General features: G+C 46.4%; 2 protein-coding genes across 2 annotated transcripts in view; one reads left to right on the top strand and one right to left on the bottom strand.

Annotated features, from left to right (window-relative positions):
- The window catches only part of SCFD2 (sec1 family domain containing 2), a 198,587-nt gene extending 188,743 nt beyond the window's left edge, over positions 1–9,844 (top strand). The window contains exons 8-9 of the mRNA XM_005433630.3: positions 4,035–4,154; positions 8,153–9,844. Of these exons, the coding sequence (XP_005433687.3) occupies positions 4,035–4,154; positions 8,153–8,245 (213 nt within the window). The 3' untranslated portion in view covers positions 8,246–9,844. The remainder of the gene's footprint in view (positions 1–4,034; positions 4,155–8,152) is intronic.
- A 1,544-nt stretch (positions 9,845–11,388) lies between these two features.
- Positions 11,389–15,243, bottom strand: RASL11B (RAS like family 11 member B). The gene is made up of 4 exons (XM_055700630.1): positions 15,069–15,243; positions 14,930–14,986; positions 13,914–13,990; positions 11,389–13,048 (listed from the first exon to the last, which is right to left on the bottom strand). The coding sequence occupies exons 1-4, from the start codon at positions 15,190–15,192 to the stop codon at positions 12,581–12,583; spliced, it is 726 nt and encodes a 241-aa protein (XP_055556605.1). The 5' UTR covers positions 15,193–15,243; the 3' UTR covers positions 11,389–12,580.
- Between the last annotated feature and the right edge of the window lie 452 nt (positions 15,244–15,695).

Genomic DNA, 15,695 nt, shown 5'->3' with positions numbered 1-15,695 from the left:
TATATTTTAAGCAGGAACATAGCTTGTCCTTTTTTTACCAAAAAAAAAAAAAAAAAAAAAAAAAAGCAAGAAACATAAGGGCTCCAGAAAGTCTAAATAGTTAGATGGACACATTGACAACTTTGGCTACTTTGAGGTCTATTCTAGCCTTACTAAGAGAGAGAGTGAGTGTGTCTGTGTCTGTGTGTCTGTGTGTCTGTGTTTGTGTGTGTGTGGCATAAGTCTATTATTGCAATATGTACCTGTAAGTACCTGTATCTGTACTAGTAAGAAAAATATCCTAATATAAGGAATATGTAACAGATGAGCAAGGGAACCTTGTGTAGGATGAATATTTCATAGGCATCATCACACGCCTCACAAATATGTATCCGTGCTTGCTCATTTAGTTTGTAGCCTGGCTTGTTGGCAAGTGCTCAATAATTACATGAATGAGTTTCTGACCAGCCTGTATTTCTCGCACAAGAGGATCTTCTCCACTTACCACACCATCAGCACAGTAATTATTTCACGAGCTTCCTTATGGTTTTATTTCTTCCTCAATGCCTGAATATAAATGCCACCTCGCATAAACATGCTTTGGTAAGTGATGGACTCAGACATGTTCGTCCAGGACAGACTTGTAAAGTTATCTCTCATCTAGGAGCTGTTTCTCTGGCAGATGTTTGTTTTGACGCTAAGGGAAGGTGGAAGGAAAAGACCTTGCTGCCAAAAGGGTTCCTCTTTTGACTGCTGCTCTGGACCACACATGGTTTATCATGATCTGAGCTTGGTATCATTGATACTAAGTGCCCTGTATGGCAGTCTCGTTTCTGGTGATGGATGTGTTTTCCTATTTCCAGTTATTCAGGTAAATTAATTGGTTTCTGGTTGGTCACAAATACTAGATGCATTGGTGCTGGTGTCCTGGTTGGCAGAGTTAGCCTTCACGGGACAGGAAAGTTTTTTCTGCTGACTTTCCTCAAAGGAAGAGGCTGTGTTTTGTGAGCTGCCATGAGAACAAACCTGTCCTCCAACCCTTTCCTGCTTTCGTTTTTTATTGACCTCTGTTGCCCCACTTTCCCATCTGCTCCTCTCCATCTCCTCCACACAGACAAGTGTGCCAGCAAAGAGCCCTCTGACCACCAGTGTCAGTATGGTGGGCTCAGAGCTGGAGAGAAGCCCCTGATGTCTGGCTGGGACACTCTGCTGACTCAGGGAACCATCCCTCCTCCATCCTTCAGGCTCCTTCACATCAATGCAATGGTTTTGCTTTTTTCTTGGTTAATTTTTCTAAGTGCCTGAGATAATTGTCCCAATTATTTTTAAAGCATGGCATTTTCAACTTAAAGTGAACTTCACTTGGGATTTTTTGCAAAATTCAGATATCACTGTAAATGAGATTCAGAGGCCTTGGAAATGTCCCAAAACAACCGAACTTTAGAAGGATCCCAGAAGATACACGTTGCTTTTGTTGCAGTCCCTTTCAGTTCTTCTTCTATGTCACAGAAGTGAGTTGTGTTTAACTACATGCAGCCAGTTCCTTCAAAAGAGAGAGCCTTGGGTGGCTGCATTATCAAACAAAAAAATCTTGGCATAAACTGACATTCTTAACACAGCCAAATATTTTGTACCCAAAGTATTGTCCTCCTTCAAAACACTTGTGCATAGCATAACAAAAGTACAGATTCCAAGACCCTTTTCATTGCAATTTTAATTTAATTTAGAGTTCATATGCCTAATAGTATTTTTAATATGCATTTCTGGAATTTGTGGTTTGAACTTTAGTCTTCTGAAAAATGATGTTTTATATAGGCACCATGTGTTTGGATCTAGGTTTATTTTGACTGAAGGAAGTGATTTTTCAATACATTTTTTCTTTCATGTTGCCATGAAAACTTGTGTTTTCCAATTAATGTTCTTATACAGGGTGTCCTTTCAGTGTGACCAATGTTATGCCTGCATGGTTATGATGAGGTTTTTATCACTAGGAAAGACATTAAGAAATAGACACTTTGTTCAATTGCAGGCCTCCGAAGTTCTAGCTCTATGTGTGTCCTGGGTCATTCAGAAGCTTCATGAGACAGAGTGGAGACATTTGCTGTGGTGACAGGTTTAAGAAGAGCAAAGAGCCATAAAACGGAATAAACCAGTAATGCCTGTGTTACTTCAAAGTGCTGTAGCAGAGCATTTTGTCAACTTTTATCTTCACCATCCTTGTGAGCAGTTATTTCTTTAACCTTGTGTCACTACTTACAGCAATTATGGCATGAGATACTCTTAATATTTTAGCAAGTAATAGTTCTATTTGGCCTGCTTTGTGAGTAAGTATTTAGGTCTTAGTTAAACTCCTCATGATGTTTCTGATAGGAATGGACTTTTCATTTGAAGTTGACACTACGTTGTATGCAGATAGTAAGAAGTGAGAAGTCTGATGTAGGAAAGTGCATAGAGAAGGTCTATGTAAGCTCTGGTGGATCCATTTAATTGTTCTGTTGGTGTAAAAAAAAAATTGCTCACTCTCACACAAGAGCTGCAGGACACCCTGCTGAATGTAGTATATACACTATTTGCACCATCAGTTCAGTGAAGATGGCTGGCGAAGTGGGGGCGATTAAGAAAATAAACACTCAGTACACAAATACCTAGGTCACTGATACATCCATCTAAGGCTTTTTGTACTGGTTTCAAACTCCCAGGGAGTTGGAAAGCTCTTTGCCTGGGGAGCAGCACTGCACAGGGAGCCCTGTGCAACTGAAGGCCCGCTAGCCTGGAGAGGAGCATGCCGTCTGCTGGTGCGTGCTCCGAAGGGAAGAGCCTCTGCTGAAGGTTGCCAGCCAGAAAGCCTGACAGAGCTGCAGTATGAAAAACTCTCCAAAGACTAAATATAGGGCAGCCATAATAAGGAAGAGGAGAAGAGCTGTACCCTCAGGAGCTGGAGCCACAGGGATCAAAGATAGCTGCTGTGGTGGTGAAAGCACAGGATCTGCACTCCACCCGAACTCGGGTTGATGACCACTTTCATTCTGTCGAGCGAATGCTGTTGAAAACCTACGCTTGTGGAAGAAGAGGGGGTGGAGAGTCTAAAAAGGAGCAAATTCAGCTGTTCTCACTGTCACTTTTCAGAGCCAAACATTTGGAGTGTTTCATGCTCAAAGGCAATGTGACAAGAGCAATTGCATGGGCTCCCTTGACATCATTCCCAAAGACCGGAGCAAGGCATTGTCAAGGGAGTGCGTTTTATCAAGAAGGAAAGAGTTTGCTAGGAAACAGCAAAGTAATCAGACTTCTGGAAGTGATTAAGAGGAAACTGACGTAAAGCATCCCCTTCACATTTAAAATTAAAATGTGGTTTTATAAAGTCTTAACCAAAGTGAAATGTTTGCACTATTTTAATGATAGTTGGGGCAAAATGAAACAAGTGTTTTCTTAGATCTAAAGTTTCACTATATTAGTTAGAACCCAGTCATAGAAGTATTGAAAACTGAAGGAAACAAGCTAGGAACTGATTTTATACTACAATGGACCCAATGTATTTTCCTTGGGTCAGTTGTAAAGGATTACTCGCAGGACTGGTGAGAACACATTACTTATGATTCTTCCCATTGCTGACCTCAGGCACAGATTCTAGCGTGTTTAGGCTGGACTCCTTGCTTCTGCTGGGTAGTAATTTACCCCTCATTCCTTAAAGCCTCATGTGTACTTGTATCCAAACTGTGCATCCACCCAAGTACTCTCCTCCCATTCTGGGAAAAGGAGGAAGGCAGTGACGTCGGAATGGAGGGAGAAGTCCTCAGACCTCATGAGAAACTCTCCTAGGTTTCAGGGGAAGCCATGAAAACTCCATTTCCCTGGAAACAGTTAATTAGTTTTAACTGGGTGTCATCCCCATTGATTTCCCTCTGAGCTGCTACTGAAACCAGCATTCCATGAATATTTCTTTCTGAGCTTCCCCATTACTCTTCCTTCAGCCCCTCAGGGAGCCAGTCACTGCTGGTCCATATGTTTGGAGCTGGGCTGAGCAACTACAGATAATGCTTTCCTTCATTTTACAGGTGACTCGTCCTCACCCTGGTGATCATCCTCTTCTGATCATCTTTATGGTTGGTGGAGTGACAGTGTCCGAGGTCAAAATGGTGAAGGATCTGGTAGCAACACGCAAACCTGGTACCCAGGTAAAAACAGCTCTAAATGTACAGTTTCTATCTGAACAAATTAATCAGATAATGTTCCCTATAGCACTGGCACCAAACCTACACGAAGCTGCAGCCGCACAGACATTAGGCTTTAGGCAATGTGGCATTAGGATTTTGCTGTGAAACATATAGGCAACAAGTGTGCAGGCACCAAGGGTCTATTTTTTACATATCAGAGTCACCAATGAAAGTTCAAACTCAGGCAGTAAAGTTCAGAACAGATTGGCGTTATTCTGAAGGAGCTTTCATCTCGTCTCAAAAGATTCATTTATTTGTATCCTTTATAAACAGAAACATTAGCTGTCCAAAAGGCTGCAGGCTCCCTGGCAGTGCATCTGCAGGAAACAGCGCAGGGATGCTCAGAAGGAGCCTGCCACACGGGTCTGTGTACCACCTAGTGACTTACCAGTGGTGTTCCTGCAGACAAGTCAATTAGCATTGCTGAGGAGCAAAATAAATTATCCTGGGTACAGCTGTACTGTTTCTGGGCCAGGCCAGGTATCTGTGATAGATAGCTGACCACTAGATGCCTTAAGTAGCGTGAAGCGGGTGATGCGGAGAGAGCCCCAAGTCCCTGCAGCCTTGGATGTGCTGTTGGACTCCTGGAAGGAGGATGGCTCCTGCAGTGAAGCTTCAGTAGTGTCTGTACAGCTGGTCTTTCCCTTGTCCACTCTCTGGCAGCAGAACTTGACTAAAGCAGCTGTCATCTGAATGGCGTGGGGAGAGGACAGGGATGGATGAGCTCTGGTGCCATCTGAGATGTTAAAAATAATTGTTAATTGTGGAGGAGCCATCAGGTATCTGCTGAGTAGTGCAGATACACAAGGTAATCTAAAAACTGCAAAGAAGTGCTGTGTAACCAGCTGCATCATAAATATAACTCTAGTTTCCAGGGTGGCTTGTAAACATCTTGTTTTCAGTTCCTATGGAATGCGGTTTTGATTACTAAGAAATCATTGGCAAAATGGAGCCAACCAAAGGCAGAGCAGTCCCTCGGTTTGACATGTGTTTTCCACGTTTTAATTGGTTTTGCAAGCAGTCTCAAGCAGTACTTTGTAATAGAGTGCCATTTTTAGCGGTTTTATCTGATCTCATAACACGTTTCTCCCCCATTAGCCTATTGCTAATCTCCTCAAAACAGCGAATGAAATTTTTTCCCCTCTTGGAGTGGGATTGAGTTGTGACACACTGATGGACAAGTTAATCCACACCTGAAATGTATTAATATACCCTGAAAGATAAGCAGAGGGTTAACACTTGAGTTGGTTGAGAGCTATTCAGGGGGACTTCAGACTGGCTTTCTAGAGGGACTTGAGGCTTGACAGTGGTGACATGGGATCTGGTGTTGCTTTGCTTTGGCTTAACCCTGGCAGCAGGTCACCCTCTGAGGCAGATTCCTAAAGAATTTTAAGCTTTTACTGCATCTTGCCCTTTGTCCAAATGTGCTGTGCTAGAGGTGAAAGGACTTTGGGGGAGAGGTGGGAGGAGGAAGAAAAAGAAGAAAAAGAAGCAGTTGTGCAAGTCTTTCACATAAAAATAGTTTATGAGTCTGTTGGATTTACCTGGATTTCTGCACTTTGGCTGTGAATACGTGCCACCTGTTTGGGATTATTCTCTTTTCAAAAAGCCAGGCATTTGTCTAACTCAAGCCAGCATTTAACAGAGCTTTTTTGTGGTGTTCAGGCAATCAGATTCAGGCATCGGGGAACACTGGCCTCCCAAGTCCCTTCCAGTCACACAAAGGACTGACATTTATACTAATTATTGGCTCTTGGAGAAATGGAGAGACATGTGCGTGCAAAAGTAAAGAACTGAGGAAAGAAATAGAAAAATTGACAGGACACACTGATTACTTCAGCAGCTTTTTAGAGTTGAGGCAAATGACATTTAAATGTGGAGCAGAGACACATGTTTCCATCCACAGAACTGCTCTGCGTCTGAATATGAATGACAATTCTATGTCTCATGGAGGAGAGCAAAGGAATACAGCACTTCCTACACATCATTCGGGTTTGGATGGTGGTGAATAGCTCCCCTAACCTGGCGAGAAGTATTCTACTTCCAAAGGAAGAAATGACCCTTCCCCCCTCTGCCCCCACTAATAAGGAGAGTAAAAAAGGGAAAGAGCATGAGTGGATTGTTTCACCCTCCCTCCTCGCACCATGCACAACCAGCTGTGTGGTTGTGGCCGAGGCAGGCAGGCAGACAAACCCCTCTAGATGCACCAGCACGTTATCTGCATCCTTCCCTGCCCTCTGCTGAGGGTGAGCTGCCCGCAGTGCCTTCGGGCACGGTGGGTTGGGATGGGAACCCCTGGCCCTTCAGGTGAAGCATCAAAGACAGGCATGCTGTGCTGAACAAGAAGGTCTGCAAAGGAGGTAGACTGTCCTGAAGAGACCTGCCTGGAGAAGAGATGGATGTTACTTATCTGTGCAACTCCCCCCTTCTCTGTAGAAATGAAGGAAGCAATATTCACATTTATCCCCCTTCAACGAGCCCTTCAGAGATACTGAGGGGAAAGGAGGGAAGTCCCACTGTATTTGGCCGTATCCTTTCTCAGATGTAGCTGCAGATCTCATTTTTCTCTCTGGCCTTCTATTAGTTGCACAAATCCCCTCAGGGTTCGGTGGTGGGACTCGAAGAAGAAATTGCTTTTATCTGGCAGTAGCTATTGTTGATGTTTGGCTTGTATGCCCAAAAAATTCTGGTAACGTGTCCCCTCATGTATTTGAGGATTAAGCTGTGTAATAACAAGACGAACACATACTGCGCTATAGTCTGATTCTCATGTAACATAAGTAAGACAGTGTCAGCCTTTGGCATCTGCAAATTACAGAGTTTTCAGCCTTAGGAAGGAGAAAAGATAATCAGTGTCAGTTTGCTACAGATTGTGTGGGAGGACAAGGGAAAGGGAGAAGTGAGGAGGAGACTATCATCAGTACAGAAGAGATCCTTTCATTATCTGAAGTGAAAAGATGAAAGAAAGAACAACAGAAAAAGTTGAAATGCAGCACTACCACGCATTTAAACCATGTGATGAAGAGCACGAGTGGTTTGATAGCTACTGCAGGAAACGAACACACAGACATACTCCGTTGTTGATGCTTGTGGTTCCTCTCCTCAGATTTAAACCGAAGCAGCAAATTCATTTTCAAGTGGGCTAGTAAGTGCCCCCGTGTCCCTGCCTGCAGTCACAACCCTGTGGACACTGCTGAACTTGGGGCTTTGTAAGAGCAGTGTCCTACAACCGCAGCCCTGGGTTAGCTCCACACAGCAAGAGTGTATGCACTCACTTCTTGCTGAGAGCTTTGCCCTGCAGGGAAGCCTTCACGCTAGGCACCTGCATACTGGTTTTCACCTAAGAAAAACATACGTGCATCTGGAAGGCTGTGTGTCATGGTTGTAGTGAGTGACAGTTTCATTTATCAGACCCATCTAGGATTAAAAATTTGAAGAAACAAACGCGATAGAATCCCAGCAGTGCTTAAGGTTGAGCCTTGGTCCTGATGTGCAGAACAGCCTGTGCCTGGTCTGAAGAGATGTACCTGAACAGGGACTGTGGCTCCCTGCAGCAGGCCAGCAGCACTGCTGTGGTGCTCACCCTACCTTCAGCTGAAACAGCTGTCACTCAAATCTGTGCTATAGGAGAGGGGAAACCCCTGCTTCATCAGCTGGTGCCTCACAGTAAACCAATGGCAGTCACAACAAGTCACCTCCTAAGATGTGGGTAGAAATGTGTCAAAGCACACATTCATTAAGAGTACAATGCTACCAGTCATTGTGCTCTTTAAAGTGATTTAACTGCAGTTATTAGGGAGGAGACAGTTTCACTGGGCAAGTTGTATTTCCCTGTCAGAAACACACAGCCTGTCTAGTGCTGGGTGAAGCAAACACTTCATATCCATGGCTCATTAGTATTGCGGTCAGTCTCAGTCCCCCTCATTCTGACTTGTTGTTTCTTGTTCCCCTAATTTCAGGTAATCGTGCTGTCTTCTGCACTCCTGACACCACACAGTGCTATCGAGTTGTTGTTTGCTGCAGACCGTCTCCAGCCTGACACCGGTATCTGACGGGGGAGGATCTGTGGAGATGAGCGAGTGCCTCAGCTGGAAACATCAAATCCCTGGTCTGTCACTCTTCCCAAGAGCCTTCCAAAAAAATGACGTGTCCCCTGCTGCACTTACAGCTGCACCTGAAACAGCTGGGTATCTGACTGCAACGGAATATGTGCAGCTCACAGGCAGCTCTTCAAAATGGTCCAGTTGTCCAGCAACAACTCCCCCCTCCTTAGCAGTAGCACCGTGCAGTGCTGAATCCAACCCAACCCTGCCTGGCATGGCCAAGTATCATCGTTTGTAGTAATTCCCTAGAAAAGGAGCATCTGAGGGTCAGGTGATGCTGAGTTTGTCCTCCCCAAGCAGTACTTTTTTCTCTGAGTGTTCCTGATGGTTTCACTGGGGTTGCTTCTGGTGGGAAATGCTCCTGAGGAAGTGAAAGGCTAGCAAAATCCACCCCCTCTGTCAGGCAACCTTGCAAAACACATGTGCCTTATACAGCGTTAACAGCCTCTGCTCTTATTTCATCCCTCACCCTGGAGAGGCCATGGAGCACAGCCCTGATTTAGCCAGCAGAGCATCTTCCAGGGATGCTCTCCCAGCTGGACTGGTAGCCGCAGAGAAGCAGAGAGCCAGACTCAAGGGCTAGGTTGCGTGGCTGCTTCTCTCTCTGCTTCCAGTTTCCTGCTTTAGTTTCTCCACCCGCAGTCCCGGGAGAAAAGACTGTTTCTGATGGCACATTTCTCTGTAGGTTTACACAGGAGGACATACGGGCTGTGATCGTTTGATGATAACCCTGGAAAAATCCTCCACTCACATGTATTTAAAAAAGAAAAAGAGGCGGGGGGGGGAAGCACAATCTCATTTTCAAGGGCCCATAGCGCAGATTCTTCCTTGAGCTAGACTTCTGAACAGCGTGGCTAGAGAACAGCTTTTATTTTTAATTTATGATTGTGAAAGAGCTGCTATCAAATTCAGTTATGTAATTCTCCTTTATAAAAATTTGCTACAGTCTGTGGTAAAAAAGCAGCAGCCAACAGAGACTGTGATTGTGTATAGCACCAAGACTTCCAAATTGCAGCGTAAAATGGTGGAGCTCTAAAGCTGCATCCTCTTGCTTCATCCAAGGGATGCTATGACTACAGCTTACACTGTGAATGTGAAATTGTAAGTGACATTCACTCTACCATAGCATTCTTTATTATGTCAAAGAAGTAGATTAAATGGGAAGCAGCTTTTTAACCTTTGTTCACTAGCTAGAGTATGTTCTCTTAAATGTTTATAATGGCCTTCAGAAAAGGGTGCATTTTGATTTACATTTGCTTTTGAGTGGCTGGAAGGAAACAATGGACCGATTATAAAGCATAGACAATGTTGCCTTTATGGAAGAGAATTTTATAAGAATGACTATAGAATGGAACTTTGTGCTATAAAAAATGAGAAATATTATGAGATTGCAATGTTAAAAGCTCAAGAAATAGTTTGAACAGAGCAACTGGAAAGCAAATAGCCAGTCTCTTGGTTTCTTTTCTGTCCTTCTGTACTGTTTAATTGTAGAATATGGACGTTTTGTAAATTCACTAATCAATAAAGCAATGCTCTTACAGTGCCAAACCTCATACATCTTCTTTTCTCCTAGTACACAGGGCTACACGTGCCAGGACCGACATATTCCTGCAACCCCTTTTTCTTTTGTGTTTTTTGATTGCCCCTAACAACCTAGACCTTCTGTCTTGGGAGGTGGCCTAGAAGGTTTTCTGCACCCTGCTGGTAGCAGCAAGGCTCTCATTGTCCAGTGGCCATCGCTGGCCAGTGAGTTCAGGTGCTTTACACCTCTGAAATGCAACTGCTTTCCTGAGATGAGGTAGCCTGACAGTTGTGGTCTTCTCTCCCTCACCTGTCTTTTGTCAGATGCTCGCAGGTCTCTGACCTGGCCATCTTAACGACACACTGTCTAGGACAGCGATAAGGGGGAGTCTAAGCCGGCACTGGCGCTCTTGCACTTCGGATGGGTCAAGTAGCTTCTCCAAGGCAGACTGGTTTTACAGGCCCTCACACACACTTTGGAGGAATCTTTTCAGCTGGTGGGGCCACAGCTGTGACAATGGATGCTGGGACTGAGGCACCATCTCATGCTCAAGTAGCTGAAGATATGAAAGAAGATGGTCACAAAAGCCTGCTGCTCTTCTGGGCCAGGACTGGAGCACAGTCTTTCCAGCGGCCCTAGAGTGATGGTTAGCTCCTTATTTGTGGGAAATAGCTGTAGCCTATAGCCCATGCTCAGGAAAAAGGCCAGGAGAGGAAAAAAAATCTCCTGCCTACATGTGAGTAGGAAGAGCACAGAAGAGACTTTGCTTGATTAGGTGCAGAGCCACAGCAAGGAGTCTTCTGCATATGACACTAGCACTCAAAAGGTAGGAAGAGGAGACACAAAGCCACCCTTGGCAAATGGGTTTACTAGTATATTAATAAGCTAACCAATATCTGGTAGTAAGCTCAGACTGGAAGGATAAGCTCGGTTGCGTTTGCAAGTCTAGTCCTAAGCCACTTGGCTAGTAGCTCATGGTCAAAAAAATCATCATCACCACCGCCTCATCAGGGTTTCCCTGCACCAGGCATTACAGCTGTGTGCTAACCAGGTGGGCTTGTGCAACAGTCACCCTAGTCCCAGCACAACAGCCTCCTCAGGAAGGCTCTCGGTAAAGCTACTTTAAGCATGAATAAAATAGTTGAAGACTTGCAATTTGATTAAGTTCTTCATTGTGATATAGTTCAATACATAAAGTTTCCTTTTTTTTTTTTTTTTCAAGGAGAAAGTAGCAGTCACTTTAAAGACTTGCTGTTCTTCCGGATTTTAACCTACCTCTCACCATTCCTTTCTCACAGGATTTTTTTGACAAGGGCAAATGAAGAACTCCATTTTAATTTGAAAGGCCTCTGCCTTATTCAGTTCCTCTCCTAAAAGGAAGTTGTAAAGCAGCTGTGAAAGCCGTGCCCCCCTCCCCGCCCCCACTTTATGCTAACAAAGCAACAGTATATGCAGGAAAGGCTGCCTTACTGTTTCTGCAATCTATCTTAAGTACACTGAAAAAACTTTGTCTCAACATTTCACTGGTAATTGCCCATTGTTTCCCACCCGAAGAACACACAAGAAAACATGCAATTCAAAAATTTAATGTTGAACCAGGCAGTAAGAATGAAAAGTCCACTCCCTAGGAGGAGTAACTGTACACAAAATAAATAAATTACAGTTTAAACAAAAGCACAGCTGGCTTTTTAAAGTGCATGTGTATAAGGCCCTTAGGCTTTGAACTCCATTGGCTCAATGTAGAAGGAAAAGTTATATATATACATATAAAAATCTGCCATGTATTTAAAGATGAATAGGGACTGACTCAGCTCAGAACAACCCACCAGCTTCACTGCCTGGAGCCAGTCATGCTTCACACCGTGCTGAACCACAGCCACCCTCCCTCTGTGCCTACTGCACGCAGGAGAGAAGGGGGAGAGAGAAAGAGGGAGACAAGTGTCTTAGACTGGCAGTTATAATGGACTATCACTCCAACTCCACACTCATTCCTCACAAGTTCCATGTTGGATCATTTAGTCTGGACAGTAATTTTTTTTTCAGACAGTAAAAACCCCACAAGTTACTTGTAATTAGATATGTTTACACCCTGCAGACAATAGTTTTGCATACAAAGAATCTGGTCAAGTTGTCAGCAATAACATAGCTAGTAAAAAAAAAAATAATAAAGGACCATTGTTTACGGTCTCAATACCCAGTCCTGTCCACTTACTTTTACAGAAGTTTCATGTTTGCTTAGTTGTTTTGAAATACATGGGAAATAAAACAGTTCTACTGTGCAATAAAATTAAACAGATGCATCATGCTGTCCTTTGCAAGACTCAAGTGGTTATTTCTTAACAGTGAACTGCAGTTCAGGGTTTCCTTGCTCAAGTACAAGTTGAGTTACAGCTAAAAGGTTGTTTCTGCACAAACGAAGACCAAATCTGTCTGACTGGAGAAAAGGCAAACTGAAAGCTTGTTTCATTTACTGAAAAGTTCCTTTTCCGAATGAAAATATTTGTTCTGCAAGTCACATCCTAGAACTATTTCAAGAGGGTTTGGGTTTTGTTTTGTGTTGTTTTTTTTTTTTGTTTTTTTTTTTTTCCTTTTCCCCATCTGCCACTGTTCCTGTTTTAAGGAACTGCTTAAGGACTACAGCCCTGGAAAAGGCTACCTGAACCATCTTCCTTTCACAATGCCTTAGACTCTAGATGTGCCAGTGTTAAACACTCCAGCTTTCAGTCTCAGGCTAAACACTGGGCAGACCAGCGGCTCTGCTGTCAGACAGAAGTGACAGTCCTCACTTTGGCAGACAAAGCTTGCTTAAACCTTCTCTTCAGATCCTGCATGTTAGGCGATTTTGGCCGTGGAATGAGAGAGGTTCTCCTTCTCTCGGGGGTGCTGGTTGTTTGCTGTTTACTGACTTCTTTACAGAGGAGATGGAAGGCATTGAAGACATTGTTATAGTTTTCACTGACAGATACTTCATAGAAAGTACAGCCCAGCATGTTGGCCAGCTGAAGTCCCTGCTGAGGCTCCACCTCTTTGATATGCAAGAGATCAGCTTTATTTGCAACAATGACAACAGGGACTGCATTTCCTGGATGCAACTGTCGAACATGATGGTAAAGGTGACCGAGTAGTTCGTAGCTCTTATAGTCTGTGATGGAGAAAACAATCACCAGGGCATCTGCCCAGCGAATGCATCTGTTCAGCTGCTCGTTACAATCCAGACTGTGTTCATGGATCTGAAAAATGAATGGTCTCAAATTAGATAGCTGAAGTCATAAAAGATTAAAGGAACCTGTCCTTAAGAATCTATAAAGCCAAATAGCATTTTACAGCTTCAGACACATACATTTGCATTTCACATTGTAAGTGCAAACAATCTAAGCGTGACGAATAAATGCCTATGTTGATTCAGCTGCAAAAAGCTGGAATTTAACACTGGAGTTTGCTATACTCAAATGGAAAATTGACCCGAGTAGTTCTGCATGCAGAGAAAGACTTTGTAGTTCCACAGAATGGGAAATTAACTGGCTAGACAGTAAGTCTGGGGAAGCAAAGATATGAGCTGGAAGCACTTAGACCTGGAGTGTTGCCCAGTTCAAAAAGGCAACAATCCAGCATTACTCAGGTCTATACATTCAAAACTAACTTGTGACACACCAATGAGCACAGCCACAATACAGACTTCACTTTCTATAGCATGTATTTATGAAGCTTGTTGGGCAGCCGTCATGACATTTTCTTCCCCATGTACCTTATTTGCACAGAATTGTTTCCGGTTTTGTGTCTTAACATTCCTGACATACAGGAATAAAACACTTCAGTAATTCAGCCACTCAAAAGTAATGGGCCTCCAACGTACAAATGATTCGTGAAAACAAGTTGGGTTTTTTCTTTTGCTGCCAGCATACTACAGGCTCCCAACACATCTGGCTTGACTGCTTAAAATGCAAGTTACCACCTCTCCCACACAGAGGGCCAAACTCTGAAATGGACAACAAAATATTTCTAGAAGAGACCATAACAGTATGTTCGTGCAGGGGAACACAAGCGCAGACAAATGTAAAGCTGCTTTGGTAAACTGTATGGCTGCATCCTGCTCACCTGAACTCCTGGAGTATCTTGCACTTGAATGGCCAACATCTCTCCATCTATCTGGATGTGCCTGCTGTAGAGATTACCTGACGAGGAACACCAACAGGGTCACAAGTACAGCCACTGCTCTACAGACAGATGTTGCTTCTGCTACCCATCGGTTGTATATAGAAAGTTGTATCATTATTTATGAGGCAAGGAACTGGTGTTAAAAGCTTTCTGCGTGTAACAACCCGTAAGTTTGTGACACTACTAGAAGCCTGGGATTTAATCTTGCATTGACTTGTTTTGAAGCTTGTCGTTTCATAACGTGCAACTTGGAGCTTAATCACTTCTTAAAGACTGTCTTAGCTTAGACGATAAATGTTAAGTGTGCAAAATAACCAGCTTTTACTATAGAAAAGCAGTTTGCTCGTCATGTAGTATTTTGACATTTCAGTGAAGCCCTCCGCTGGCCAGCCTGTAAGACTGGTTGGGGTTTAGGGCTTTTTCCAAATCATTTCCTCAAGAAAACGCTGCATGTTTTACACTCACGTTAGCCTGCACTTTGCACTGCACTACACCCAGGCAAGCGCACAACACTGTCTCCACATTTTGCCCCTTACGCTGCCTAGATCCCTTAGCCGCTGCCACTCGGGCTGCCAAGAGGAATGCAGCGCTGGGTTTACGGAATGTTTTTAGGCACAAGCCCCATTAGTTTCGGCCAGGAGAGTTCTCCAAGGAGGGACACGTCCACCGCACCGAGCGCTGCCGAGGCGAGCGGCGCAGCCGAGCGGCCCAGGGGCCGGGGGGGCGGCGCTGCAGTGCCCGGCCGAGCGGGCAGGGGGCGGCGGGGGGGCACAGCCGGCGGGGACCGGCCGCCCTGCAGCGGCCCCGGCCGCGCCCCCGCACACCGGCCCGGCACCGCCTCCCGCCCGCTGGCCCCAGGGCCCGCCCGCACCCCACCGCGCCGCAGCCCAGCCCCCGGCGGCACCCCCGCCCCGACCCCCGAGCCCGGCAGCAACCCAGCGGCGCCGCCCGCCTACCTGCGTTCCTCTCGTAGTCGCCGATGAACCGCCGGGTGAGGAACCGCACCACCAGCGCTGCGGGCAGGCACAGACAGGCAACCGTTAGCCGCGCTCCGCCGCCCCGCGCGCACCCCCGCCCGCCGCCCCCCCCCCTCACCTGTCTTGCCCACGCCGCTGCCCCCCACCACGGCGATCTTGACGAGGCGGGGCCGGGCGGCGGGGCAGCCCTCCCCGCCGGGCGCGCACTCGGCGATGGTGCACATGCCCTGCGTCAGGCGCATCGCCGCTCGCCGCCCCGCGCCCGCCGCCGCCGCTGCCCCGGCCCCGCCGCTCCCCCGCCGCTTTTCTCGCCCCCGCCCCCGCCCCGAGCCCCGCCCCCGCCCCCGGCGGCCACTCAGCGCGCCCGCCCGCCGCCGCGCCCCGCCCCCAGCCCCGCCCTCAGCCCCGCCCCGCCGGGCAGGGCCGAACGGACGGGGGGCGCAGCGGGCACCGGCCGCGTTAGCGGCGGCGGGGGGACGGGGCGGGGGATGCCGGGAACGGGGCGCTTCTGGGCACCGTGAGAAGCCTGGAAATAGACGGGGTCGCGGGGGGGTGACCGCCACGCTCCGCGGTGCCAAGCACCGCCAGCGCCCGCCGGCGGCCGCCCCAGCCTCCCGGCCGGTCTCCGCGCGGAGGCTCGCTCGAAGCCCCGCCGGACTGGCCCAGACGCAGGCAGCCGGTGTCACCTCCCTGGCTGTCACCCGCCGGGCTACACCAGCCCTGCTCCCCGGGAGGGGCAGGCGCT

This window comes from Falco cherrug, chromosome 1, assembly GCF_023634085.1.
Source record: "Falco cherrug isolate bFalChe1 chromosome 1, bFalChe1.pri, whole genome shotgun sequence".
Classification (NCBI taxonomy): Eukaryota; Metazoa; Chordata; class Aves; order Falconiformes; family Falconidae; genus Falco; species Falco cherrug.
This window is presented reverse-complemented; position numbering and strand designations above follow the sequence as displayed.